This window comes from Cyprinodon tularosa, unplaced genomic scaffold, assembly GCF_016077235.1.
Source record: "Cyprinodon tularosa strain WSP-4 unplaced genomic scaffold, ASM1607723v1 ctg443, whole genome shotgun sequence".
Lineage (NCBI taxonomy): Eukaryota > Metazoa > Chordata > Actinopteri > Cyprinodontiformes > Cyprinodontidae > Cyprinodon > Cyprinodon tularosa.
In genome coordinates, this window is record NW_024039167.1 from 324,028 (window position 1) to 337,803 (window position 13,776).

The 13,776-nt window shown below is 38.8% G+C and overlaps 1 protein-coding gene across 1 annotated transcript in view; it reads left to right on the forward strand.

Moving 5' to 3' along the window:
- The window catches only part of LOC119793206 (inactive phospholipase C-like protein 2), a 45,680-nt gene extending 32,487 nt beyond the window's left edge, over window positions 1-13,193 (forward strand). The window contains exons 9-12 of the mRNA XM_038300250.1: window positions 1,924-2,127; window positions 4,704-4,779; window positions 11,847-11,956; window positions 12,107-13,193. Coding sequence (XP_038156178.1) covers window positions 1,924-2,127; window positions 4,704-4,779; window positions 11,847-11,956; window positions 12,107-12,268 — 552 coding nt within the window. The 3' untranslated portion in view covers window positions 12,269-13,193. The remainder of the gene's footprint in view (window positions 1-1,923; window positions 2,128-4,703; window positions 4,780-11,846; window positions 11,957-12,106) is intronic.
- Window positions 13,194-13,776: the final 583 nt, after the last annotated feature.

A 13,776-nucleotide genomic window follows, 5' to 3' on the forward strand; every position in this document is an offset into this window, starting at 1 on the left:
TAGAGTTGGCTTTTACATTCAAGGATGAATGTTCTTTTAATGTTTAATTTAAACTATACAATTGCCACTAAAGAGATACTGCCAAAATAATATTTTATGTTCTGTATAATTACAATAGAACCTTATTTTTTAATTGTTAATTTAAATTACAACTGACCTATCTTTAAGTTACCAGTAATCAGGAACTGGAACTGCCATGGTTTGGCACAGAGGATAGTTAGCGAGTTGGAGCAAATGTAAAGGTTGACGGTTCAAAAATCAGGCTGTTGCTTTTCCTGAAACAAACAAACAACAAAAAAAGAGTTGAGTCAAATCTAGAAGACAGATTGCCCCACTAAGGCAGAATAAGCTCTAAATGAAAGCTATGATTCTTGAGCAAGAAGTTTAAGATATGTAGCTTATTTATTACCCTTGCCCTGGTATTAATTACTAGTGTTGCACCGATACCGATACCAGTATCGGACGGGGCGCCGATACTGCCCTAAAATGGTGGTATTGGTATCGGCAAGTACCAACAAATAGGGCACAGATACCATTTTGAGAGGCATAAGTTTATTCAACTATTGTCGCCCACTCCAGGTAGGCAATAAAAACTTTTTATTTGTATTATCCAGTAGAACTTTTTATTAAAAAGTTCTAATGGATTCACTTCGTATTAGATTTTTTCCTGCTTCACAAAGGTAGGCAGCAGCTTCACAAAGCCATGATGGCAATTATTTTACATTATTATGGTATCGGTATCGGCCGATACTGTACAGCCAGGTATCGGGTATCGGTATCGGGGCCAAAAAATGGCATCGGCGCAACACTATTAATTACGCAATTAAACTGTCACTAACGCAGTGGAGGCGGCTGCTCTCTCAAACAGGAGAGGCTCTATGCTATTAATTAAATCTAATTGTCACGTATCTCTTTAACAAATGTTGAAACCTATAAAACTCATCACTAATGGATGCAAATAACTGTTGTGAAGCGCTCTGAAATAATAAACTCCAGAAACCACAGCAACATTTCAGCAGATTACTGTTCTAACTGAATGATCACTTTCCCTCCTTGACTCATGAGGCAAGCCTCCTCGATGTCTGGCCACTAATGGTCATTAATCCTTAAATATGTTGGCCAATCAGCTTCAAGCAGCCAGCTTCACAACCCGCCTGTGCTCCATAGATCCCGAAGATGCTGAGTCTCACTGGGGGTGACATATTTTCGGGTGTTACCCAATCAGGGCTCTTCTTTCTCGCTGCTTACTTCAATAGACCGAGGCTCAAACCTCAACAGGGATTTCTCATAAAGGCTGACAGACAGCGTCCTGCTCCTGCAGAGTGCAGGGGGAGATTGCATCTGAAATAAACAGCTAATTAAGGTGCAACATTCATGAAATCAGGTGCAATTTATTGCATATTTATTGCAGTTTATTTACTACATTAATAAAGTCTGACAATGCATATTTTACCAGTAATTTAATAAAGTTTACAGGGGAGGATTAGCAAAGGCATTAATATCTGAAAGGAAAGACGAACTGCTCTGTGGTAGGACTTTTTATGATAAGCTGTGTGTGCGCTTCTGTTTTTGCATCAGATTGAGAACCATTTTTAGGATTTCACCATGAAATTGAGGACCGTTTGTGTCAAAGTGAGGTCATTTTTTGGGTCACTTTGGGTTTTGTGAATGGTAAGTTGTCGGATTAAGGTGTGAATTGAGTTTTGGCTATGTTTAGGTTTATTGTTATTGAGCATGGAGCATAAAAAGTGTGGAAAATGACTGAGAGTTAACGGGAGTAAACATACAGCCCTCCCTACATACAGAGGAGTAAGTGCATTTGTTTCGGGGAGGATGAGAGATCTCACAATTATCCCAGTTGGAGCGGAAAAGAGGACTGGCTTTAAACCAGATGTTTGACTGCATGTTTCTTCTTCTCAACAGAACTCTGTTGCAGTATTCAGGGAGCTGTGTGGGGTGTCAGCTGTGGCCAACCTCATGCAGTGTGTGCTGGCCCTGAGCTCCAGAGTGTCGGGCCCAGAGGGGAACCCTTTACTGCTGTTCGACCTAAGAGACAACTACCCCACCCTAGAGCCCCAGGGACCCCTGCCAGATGTCCTTCGCCGAGTTGTCTCTACCTATGAAACGGTGAGAAAGGAATCAACCGGAAAATGTGAAATACTCCTTATAAACCAACGGAAAGATGAATACTAATTAGCAAATGAGTCATATCCCTTCTGACTCTCTTAACCATCAAGCAAACGCTCTGTATAAAAGGAGGTCGTTCAGAAACACACAGTGAGCGTTCATTGTTATTGTAAACGCCTCCGTTTGTCTCAAACTCTGCGGCAACATCCTCATTTTGCCTCAGAGACCCTTGTGTGTTTCCACCCAAATAAACCAGAAACTTCCACTCCCCAAAGGGGGGAAAGTCATTCACTAGATTTGATTTATGCAATAGTGTCTAAATATATACCCCAGGCATCAGGAGAAGAGAAGTTAAAGTGTGGATGGAAAAACAAAGAGTGAAAGGAACCAAGAGAACAAATGCACCATGTTGGTCTGTTATCAACTTTATCCTATGCAGTCTTAACAACTGCATAGGATAAAGTCTATAGGAGGGTATAAATCTTAGTATTCAAACAGGCTTAAAGCTGCTCAAGTGTTTTGTTGCTTTTATTTAACCTTCCACATGTTTTACAAGTGTCTGCCTTTAAATGTTAACTCTCCTCCCTTCTTTCTTTTAGCTCCCGTTGGACAAGCTGATCAGTAATAAGTAGTCTAATGCAGTTCCAAGGAGCTCAAAGCCATTTTTTTTTTCTTTGTTTAAAACTGTTTGAAACTTCTATGTATGCAGGGAAGATGTTTGGGAAAGAAAATTCCTGCTATGAATTCACAAGTTGGAACAAAACCACTATTGTCAAAACTATTGAAACCCCATTGAAAAAGTTGGAACATGGAGAGAGAGGAGGCTCTTGAGAAAACGTCTAAAGGCAATCTGTAATCCCATCTTCTTCTCCCTACCCTTTAGCTCTGCTCATAGGTGTTCTAGAAAAATAGATAGGCGAAAGACAAAGTAATGAAAGTAATTTTTTTAGTTTTTTGGTAGAAAGCACTACATTTCTATTTATATCTCTGGTATTTCTAATAGTGCTTTTTTTAAATTCGAAAAGTGAAGCTTCACACAGCTCTACTCTGCTAGGTTTCTCCTTACTCTGCACTGAATTTGGTGCATTCCCATGGATCAACTGATGGCTGCCGCTGTGGCTTAAAGCCCCACCTACAGTTGTGTACCTTTGCACGCCTATACTGCACTTACAAACACGTAAATGAAAGTACGGAATCAAAAACAAAATGATTCAAAGTGGCATAAATAAATGGAAAGCATAGCACACAAAACGTTTAAATTTTCATGCAATAATTCCTTAAATATTATTTTATTTGTTAGAGCAAAATAATAATCGAGCAAGACAAATATCTGAATCACATCAGGCTGAACTAATAAAATAAGGAACAGCCATTGTCTTCCCTCTGTGAAGGGCTGCAACTCTGTCTGCTCCAAAGTTTCCTCCAAGGAGTTAAAATTTAAGGCTTTCAGAGGAAATATTAGCCTCACCTATGGTAGGAACTAAATTCAATGGGAAACCATGAAAATTTAAAGGGTGTAAAGTTTGTTTTAGAGCTTGGATCCTGGATATCTGAGTGCCATGCTTAGTTGGCAGCACAGCATAGCAGAGTCTAAGATATGCCCAGTAAAACAGTAAAGGATTACCAATCAAATGCGGTGCAGGTAAATTTATTTGGACACTAATTTGGGGTTCCAGTGATTTGGACTGATTCATATTAAAATGTATTTTTTTCTGAAAATCTTAATCAAATGTTGGATTTTTAGATGATGTTACTATAATAACATACTAGTTTATTTAAAAGGCTTTTTTTCAGTAGTGCCAGTATATGTATTTTTTTTTTCATGTAGTTTGTGAAACAGTTTGGGGTTCAGTTTGTGGCAATAAATCCCTCACAGCTGTGCATCTAGCATCCAGGTCTGCACACCTGTGCTTCGTGGGTCTTCGTATGAACATAGAAGCGGGTAAGCCATGGTCTCTAGCCGCTTCCGCTCCAGCCGAGCGGATCATAGCTGAAAAGGCTCTCCCCGCCGCTGAATTCCATTAGCATAGATTTGAATGTGATTTGGCTAAATTGATTCTTCGCCTGGATCCAGCCACACAGAAGGAAGAGTCAGGAAATGGGAATCCGATTATACACTGCTGGAAGAATTTGATCTGGTTTTGGTGGCACGCTGTAGTTAATCCCTTATTAGTAGAAAACAGCTTTTTCCCCACAGTTGGGTCATGTCCCAGAGGGGAGTTTAAGAGGAAGTGTCGCATTACTCAGTCTCTGCATGCATCCCTTTGCAGCTCTGTAGGTGCGCTAATCTAGACAGGTCTGTAGTCTAAACTTTAGTCACCATTTTTTTAATATGGAGAATTAATTCATTGTGGACATTTTTTCCATGCCATCCATAGAAACTAATCTGTTCTTGCCTTTTGAATTATTTCCCTCTACTTCTACCTGTCAGCTGTGTTATTCTGTGCACAAGAAATGTTTTGCATATGTGCCTGACAGCAGGATTTATTAGTCAAATAATAGTGCACTATATGCCCCTGTTGGTTAGTTTGCTCGTTGTGCTTAATAGTCTGTTTCTCCTGTTTTCTGACCTACAGATGGTCAATTCAAGCAAAGCTGTGATGGAGTTTGCAGATGCAATCTATGAAAAAATCCTGCATATTCAAACAATGGGTGAGTAGGTGTTTTTATGATACTACTGATGGACAAGTAGCGCTTCCACTTCTGAGAGCTCCCACGCAGGCTTTTCAGATGTACTTCACCGGTTCCTTTTCCTTTAAAGTTTCTTTTCTTCTCTTTTAATCACAATTATTTAAATGTCACATCCCCTTACCTCCCTGAATTCTGCCTTCTTTCTTTTTACTTTTTCATTTCCTGCTCATTTTGTTTGGGTATTTTTATCTCCTTTTTTTAACTGCTTTGTTTTCAAGATAAGAATATGAAAGGTGTGGATTGCCTTTATAATTATTACTTTGCCCTCACACCCAAAATCCACACAGTCAGCTGCACTCAAAGATCACCTGTTTTGTAAATAGAGTTCATCTTCTTTAACTTACTTTCTGTATAAAGATGGCTTTGTTTGAAGGACACAATGTTTTGGAGATTTGTGATAAAAAGGAAGCATGACGACAAAAAAACAAAACAAACAGGTCAGGGATACAAAGGTGAAGAAGTTTAAAGGCAGATGTGGTTATAAAACTATATCCTGACTGAACATCTCTTGAAGAACTTTGCAGCATTAAAATGCAGATTTTTCATCATTTAAGATAGCAGGCTCGGCAGGGAAAGCATTTATCAGAAAAGAAGCTGAGAGATTCATCATAACTTCATAAAAAGGCTGCAGAGAAAGATTCACAATTCAGTTGGGAGAACCTTTCCTTTTCTTCTGGATTCCACAAGTCTAGCTTTTATGGAACAGCTGCAATAGGAAAGCAACTGGTGAAAGAAAAGCATCAGAAATCCAGTATAAGCTTCTCTTGTCAGAGGAGACCCAAAATGAAACATTTGGCCAACAATCAGAACATTATGTAGGAAACAAAATGCACTTTGCCCTGAACACATTAACCCCAATGTGGAACATTAATTGATTGACTTTATTGTTCTCACAGTGGAGAAATGTACTTGTTACATCAGCTCAATAGTCAGAAAGAAGAAGGTGCCTAAAGGAGGAAAAGGTGCATAGGTGTATTGCACAGTGTATTTGGATATAAAATATAAATCAGGTTACTGCACAGGTGATTACACATTTAGTTATTGCACAAGTTGTTGCAGTTATAGTGCCACATTGTGTAATCTGATGGCAGCATTGTGGTTGCAGCATCGCACTGTTGTGATACTTTTCTTCAGTACTTAATGGAAACCAAGGAACTTTTTCAAATGGTGAAGGATTAGAGACTTTCTGCAGGACAAGACTAAACAAACAAGCAGAGCTAAAATGCAACGGTTTGAATCAAAGTGAAATGTATGTTAGGATGATTAGACCTCTATCTAAAAGGACATTTGGGGAAATCCCCAATAATAATGTACTAACTAGGTAGAAACACAGCCATCAGCTGTTTGTCAGTCTGGATCTTGAAGTCCCATAGGATCTTAGCTCATTCTATATATATATATATATACGTTATGTTCTCCTCATGTTGGTCTACAACACTACCACCGCATTATCATCAGCCCTTCTGTCTCATCAATATATGTTGCCTATATGTATTTGATGTTCAGATATTTTTCAGCCAGTCCCTTCAGTTGTTGGGGAAAACAAAAAAAAACATCAAACATTTCTGCAGAGTTTGATTGTACTTAGATCAATGTGTACAGATCTGGACTCTTATCATGGATACTTCTCCTATTTGTTCTTTTTAAAGACTTCTTTTAAACTTATCTGTGCCATTCTCCCGCTCCCTGATTGTTTCTTCTCACCTGTTCTGCAACACGACCTAAATCCCGTCTTGCCACTTTAAAACTCAGTATGAATCCTTTATTTCTGGAGTAGTCACATGTATTGAGTTTGTGATTGCTCAGTCCTCAGGATATGGGCCCGCTGTTTGTATGTTCATCAGATTATGGAGCCCGATCTTCTGAACAAAGCTCTTCCTGTATGTTCAGAGCAAAGATGGCGATCAGGTGATTCCCAAGGCGGAGGTCCACTCTGTGGTCTAAAAGGAGGGCGTGTGCAGGAAGAAGGCCTGTATGGGTCACTAGGAGGGAAGCATGGGAGGGTTGGGGGCAGAGCTGAATGACTGGAAATCACAGACGGAGAGGAAACACAGGGGGGAGGTGGAGAAAGAAGCTTCAAATGGGTTTGAAAGGAATAGGAGAAGACAGAGAGATTAGAGAGAACCACCATATGTTGGTGTGTTGGAGCAGTTTGACGAACTCATGATTGTTTGTAAATGTGCTTAAGACAGTTGAAAACAAACCTGTAAGTAGAAGTAGTTTCAGGAAGGACTTGTTAGAAAACGATTTTGTAAACTTACCTTTGCTTAAACTACCTGTGGATCAGTGGTGATTTCTTATGGAATACTAGGTAGGCTAAGCCTCCCCTGTAAATTTTGTAAAGTAATTGGTCAAATTTGTATTTTTAAATGTCATAAATGCAGTCATTTAACTGCAAAAAATAAGTGCTAGAAGGTCTATATGAGAAATCCCATCTGAGGCTCCAGCATCTGTATATTTAGGCAAGCAGCAAGAAAGGAGGCCCTGATTGGATAACACGCCAAAATATGTTACTTCCAATGAGGCTAAGCCTCCTAGCGGGTCTATGGAGTGAAGCTGGCTACTTGATGCTGACCGTGACCAGATGAAGATGACGTTTTCCTCATGAAACTCAGACGAGAGAAGGAAAAAGCCAAAATTAATAAAAAGTCACCTTGTGCTGAACCTTTGCCTTGATTTCTGGAGTTAAATTATTTTAGAGCACTTCACAACAGCTGTTTTTTGCCGTTGTAGTAATGTATATAAACATTTGCTAATGCAGTACATAATATTTGGATTTGATTGACGCCATTGAGCCTCCCCTGTTTCAGAGAGTAGCAGTTGCCACAGCTGTGGATGAATTTCATGCCGAGTTAAAGTGGGGTTAGGTTATAAAAAAGTTTTTTTTAAAGATGCGACACCTTTTCAATTTGTTACCTGAAAGCAGAGAATAGAACAGCTAAAAACCTAACACGCTTGCTGTGGAAGAGTTGGAAGTACTATGCCAATTTTTAAAGAAGAAGGTTAGAAGTTGACAGTTTTTTTTTTCTTTCACTAGGTAAGAAGTGAGCAGAAACCTACCACTGCACATTGTTTTCAGAGTGAAACACGGTGGTGGAAGCCTCTTATTGGGTGTTGATTTTCTTCAACAAGTAGAGAGAGGTGGGGTAAAGTGAATATGAAGATGGATGGATGAAACACAGGCCTATATTAGGTGAAAACCAGTAAGCAGCTGCAAAACTGAAGCTGAAGGTTCAAGGTTCAGAAGGACAGCCATGGATGCAATGGAGTGGTTTGGATCAAAGAACCAGCCTGTGTTAGAATAGCCAGGTCAAAGTTCAACCCCTTGATTCGGTTCAATACCTGTAGGATGACTAGATGATTGCTTTTCACAAACACGTTCTATCCCATGTGAGTTTTTTTACAAAGTTTTTCTCATATAGAAAATTTACAACCAAGCCACTTTCCTCCTGTGTTTTTTGAGTTGATGAGAAAAAAAGTTGACAGATTAGACTGAAAGCTGGAAGAGACATAATCTCTGGCAAGTTCATACACAGTAAGTTTTTAAGATTAATATTTAAGTTAAATGCCTTCAGTTTCATTAAGTGGATTAAGATAAAGCAGAGATTACTTATATTGAAAAATTTACAGTTAAATAAAAATGCAACTATCATCCCCCCTCAGCTTTAGACCTCCTGGTGCTTGAACTAGTGCAAATGGAGGTGATGCAATGTGCATTACCTGATGATGCTCTTGCCCTCAAGGCCTTAGCAGCCTGCGGTTCTAACAATTCTCTTTTTTTTTTTTTTTTGTGCATATGCAAGAAACATGTTGGTGTTCTGGCTTGGAGATTTTGTTCCCTCTGCTGGATATCTTTCAAAAGAAAAAAAAAAAGCAGCACGCACATTGTACCCTTTTGAGTTACCTAGCAACTGTTTGCTAAAGGTTATTATTAAGGCAACTTATGTAGGTGTGAAAATGTGGAGCAGGGTCCCTGTGTGTGCATGCGTGTACAGGTGTGCGGTCATGCTGGCAGACATTTAAGGCACTGAGAAACCATGTGAGGAAATCAAACTCACTCCTCTGTGCACGAGAGGGCCACAACTCTGCACGCTAAACATCAATAATCTGGCTGATGGCTCACAGTGATGTTTGCCCTGTGTTAACCCACTTTTGGGTCTCCATGGTAACGGTGGGACAGTGACCCAGAGGGGCCGGAGGAATTCAGACGCAAGGAAAGAACTCTGTGTGCACAGGACTCTGAGTAGCTGCAGGCTGGACTGTATAAGATGTGTTTCATCATATGTTGCTCAGATTTCCCTGCATGTCTTGTAAAGACGTTGTGAAACGTTTCAGTTGTGGTTCTGGTTACAGTTTCTGCAAAGCGTTCATGCTTTGCTGGTTTTGACTTGTTTCCCTTGTACCCTCAGGTAAGGAGCTTTGGAAAGACACATTCTCGGCTTCAGCCTCCAACTTGTGTGCACACAACTCTCTCTCATTTGCAGCTTGAAAAGAATTCAGACCAACACCAAATTTATCCTGTCACATGCTTTACATGTTCCCCAGTTCCAGTCTTGTCCTTTTTGCTCTAAATTGCAATGGAAAAATAACCAAATTTGGTTAAAAAGTTCTTTTCAATCATATTTCAACATTTCTGAGGAGAAACCTGTAAATTTAACACCAATAGTTGTTTTAATCAGCAACATTTAAACTGACTTATTCAATAAGATATATACATTTAGATTTGTTTATAACTAATCAAAAGTTTCCTTAGAGTAAATGTAAAAACCTGCAAATTCAGATAGATCCAAAGCCTCAAAGGTTTATTTATTAGAGACTTTATTAATGCGGAGGGATCCCTCTATTATATGGGAGCAGCTTTGGAGCCAGTTCATCTACTTCTAGATTCAGTTCAACCAGGATAAAAGGACTATTCAAAATGAATCGATCCAAACTCTGCCAACTAAATATATAGACTTTACAGCCTCACTGTGAACAAGTTCTTGTTCTTTTTGTCATATTTCAGTCAATAAACTAACATTTCAGATATTGAGGCTTCCTCACATTTTTAGCATCTGTCAAATACCTTTAATTGATTGTATTCCAACTTTTTCTCTGCTCAAAAACAGTTTATAATTATCCATACAACAATCTCTTTGAAACATAAGGTCTTTTTTTTTTTCTCTTTGCAGGTTTTGATGGTTAGTGCATGTTCCTTAGTTTACATGATTAAATTTAAAGCAAAGCTAAAGATGTTACAGCCATATAATAAGGAGAGCTGATGCACGTCTTTCCTTCATGAAATCTTCAATATTTTTCCTGAAAAGCATTAAGTGACATTGGGGTGGCCTGCACTCATTTTTGCCATGTCAATAAAATAAGAGCACAGTTTAAAGGTTCTGAAAGTTTCCCTCGTAAACATTAATTTTAATGTATTTTCCTGGGCGATAAAGTACTAAAAAACATCTTGCATATAACTATTTGAATAAAGAAAAAAAGAAAAAGCAGATTATTTATTGGCAACTGGCATTAAAAAGTTCAGCTTCCTAGAAAGTTTGCATTTATGATTACCATGGACAATAAGGTAAGATAATAGTTTATGGAACCACCATCTTCACTTCAAATTTAATCCTAATGTTTTGGTTAAATATTGTTACCAGGAGCTGTGGTTAATATTTCCTTAAACCATTATTAAAGATCACCCTCTGAAATTTATCACATAATAAAAATAGAAATGAATCTGCTTAATTAACTCTGGCTGTTAAATGTTTCATCGTGTTGGGGAGGTTGAGGCTAGATAAGGCACTGTTAAAGAGAATATGAATATTAAAAAAAACCTGAGCAGAAGCAAAATACCAAGTATTATATTCTGTGAATGGTGCTTTCTGCTTTTCTTTGTGTAACACAGTGGCAGCTATTTGCTATAAAGAATAAGAAAGGTTTAAGTTTGAAATCTCTTTTCAAACAAAGTGGAGGTTATGTTATTTTCTGTGTTTTCTTGTCTGTTTTCAAAATGTTATGAAGAGATTTTAATGGAATTTTTATCAGAGGTGTCTCTCATGCCAAAGTACGGCCCATTAAACTTTGGTGATGATCCAGATCATAATCTGGATACAGGAATGTTGTTTTAAGATTGAGACCCTAACCCATTGGGGGGCAGCAGTGACTAAAGGTCCAGAGGTATTTTACTTAAGACAAAAACGCACCAAAAGGGAAGGTTATGGGTTTATTAGCAGGATCAATAAATGAACGGATTTTATTGACATTTTTAACTGGATGTGTTCATGCGAAGGAACAATTCATTAGTACTTTGTATTGATGCAGATCATGTGCGACTTTTAGCTTTAGGTATAAGTCACAATTTGCGGCAAAATGTTGCTGCTTGGTGGAGGTCTGTGCTATCCAAGTGCTTTTTTAATTTGATATTGGATTGATGCAGTTGAACTTGCCTCAGCTCCAATATCAGAGGATGAAAGAAAGCACATACAGTTAGTCACAGTCAGAGAAACAGGACTACACTGAAAATAAGGCCAAGCTCCAATATCTATAAACAAAGGTATTGATGGCAGCAGCACAGCTGATATTTTAATCCAGGATGGCGACCAGATGAAGCTACTATGATGAGAAAAAGCAGAGAACATAAAGTTATGAGAAACTTAACAAATACTGCAGAATGCGATTTGATAGTTACATGGTATATTCAAGGACAGAATATTGCTGCTTCAATATGAAATAAAGAAATTAATACAAACAACTTTAAAACTATGGAAGACATTTTTCACATCCTTGATCCCAATAGACATGTACCGTTGAGCCCATTATAAGTGACCAGTATGCCTCATGGATATGGCAGGATTTGATGATCTATGAAATTCCCAATGTTTTCTGTCATGCTTCAATCTATGTGACACATTTGGTAAAGATTGAGATAGCAGCTTGATTGTTGTGCTTCTGTTTGTGCCTTTTAGCCATTTTACCATAGTGCTATTGATGATTTGCAACACTACAAGTGTCTGTTTGCTGAGGTTGTGTTGTCATTTTGTCTCTAGCGATGGACTTTCACGAGAATCTGCAAAACCTGGCGATGAAAGAAGGGTTAAAAGGTTCCAAGGTTAGTCGAGCACTGGAGAGCTTCAGCTGGAACATCACCATCCTGAAGGTAAGTAGCTCATACATTTGTTGTTTTAATGGTGTCTTGAAGGAGGATCTTTTGCACCCCGTTGTAGCTTTCAGCAACATGCTTACTTTCCCTGTTTGAACATCCAAATCACTCTCTTCTTCTCCTAATTCTCCTGCTCTGGTGCCTCAGGGCCAGGCTGACCTGCTCATACATGCCAAGGCTGAAGTAGAGGACAACATGAAGCAGGTTCATGATGCAGCTCTGACAGGAAACCTCTGCAGGGAGGGGATCGGGCTCAAACGAGTTCGCTCTCTAACAGGACGGGGCCCGGACGACAACACGAGCGCTTGAGGTCCCTCGTCTTTGCAGGAAGACCTCATCTCTGCCACGTTTCACATTACCAGTTTGTTCTCAAGCGCCCAGTGCTGTAGGTGCATCACAGCATCCAAAAACTGAGGAAATTAGGAATTTGTGAAAATAAATTTTTAAATATACTATTGCCGTCCGCACGGTGATGTACTGCTGGTTGGAGATCCAAGAACTTCAGTGTTAAGATGAATGTAGTTCGACTTGAAGCCAAGGTTCTGCTGTTTGTACTGTTGTTAACATGCCAAATGGTGATTATTTCCCTCTCATGTGAACTTTTGATAGGTTTAGAGTGTGCCATGATTTTTTTTTACATACCGACAGATAATCTGAAAAGCTGGTCTATTGACTAAAGGCTGAAGCCAGATCAGGGTACAGGATGTGTTGCCCTTTAAGTTTAAGAACTCCTCCTCTGTCTGTAGTGCAGCACTGTGTATCTTCAGCTTCTCTTTTTTTGTTTGTTTTTTACCGAGTGTCTTTTGCTCCCGCATTGCTGCTCTAAACTCAGTTGCCATGAGATTGTCCTGTTTTGCACCAAACCTCATATCTTTCCCCTTTAAATATTGTCTTACATACAGTATTCTATATTTTTGTATTTCCCAGAGCCTAACCCGCCTCCCATGCTACTTAAAACAAACAAAAAAAACCTTTATCTGCCATACTGATCAACTCCAGAGGTGTTGATGTTTGCCTCAAGGGAACTAATACTGTTACCCATGAAAGCGTTTACTTTGCGAGCAAAACACTGTAAAGTATTTTAATATGTGAGTCTATCCTTTTGCTGTAAAGAATATTTTGCATAAGTTATTAATAGTGAATGAAAACATTCCAGATGTGTACTAGTGCTGTAGAAAATAAAGCCTGACCAGTAAGTCAGGATGAAAATAAACATGTTTTGTTTTTTTATTGACTAATGCTTACATGTCTCTTTATTTTTCTGCAAAACCTTTTTAATATGTATATATATATCAATGCAGAGGATAAATTTGCCTAATCTTAAGACAAGTTCTGTGTCCGAGCAGACAGCTGGAGGGGCTCATATGCTGATGTGAGGCAGACATATGGTCCTCTGCATATGTGCAGTGAGTAAGCTCAACGGTGCCCATTTCTAGCATCAATAATTTATTGAGGGACGGTAACAAGCAGAACATTTCAGTTTCATGATGTTTCATACTTTGATCTCTTATATGAAACTTAAAAAATCAGGACTAAAAATAAATAATAAACCTGGTTTTCATCAATGTTTAGATTTTTGTTTCAAACTACATTTAAAGCCTTGCAAAAGCCTACAAAGATCACATAAGGATCTATTGATAAGGAAGCATCTACTTCCAGGAAAGTTGACCAAAGGTTTCCCTTAGGAGAAAGCCTTAGGAAATGAGCCATTTAGCGGACAGAGCATGAATAGGATAAGGTTGTCAGGTTAGAGGAAACAGCTGGGATGTTTTGCCTATATTCAAAGTGCTGCGTTGCACGAACGGTATTGGCCTCTT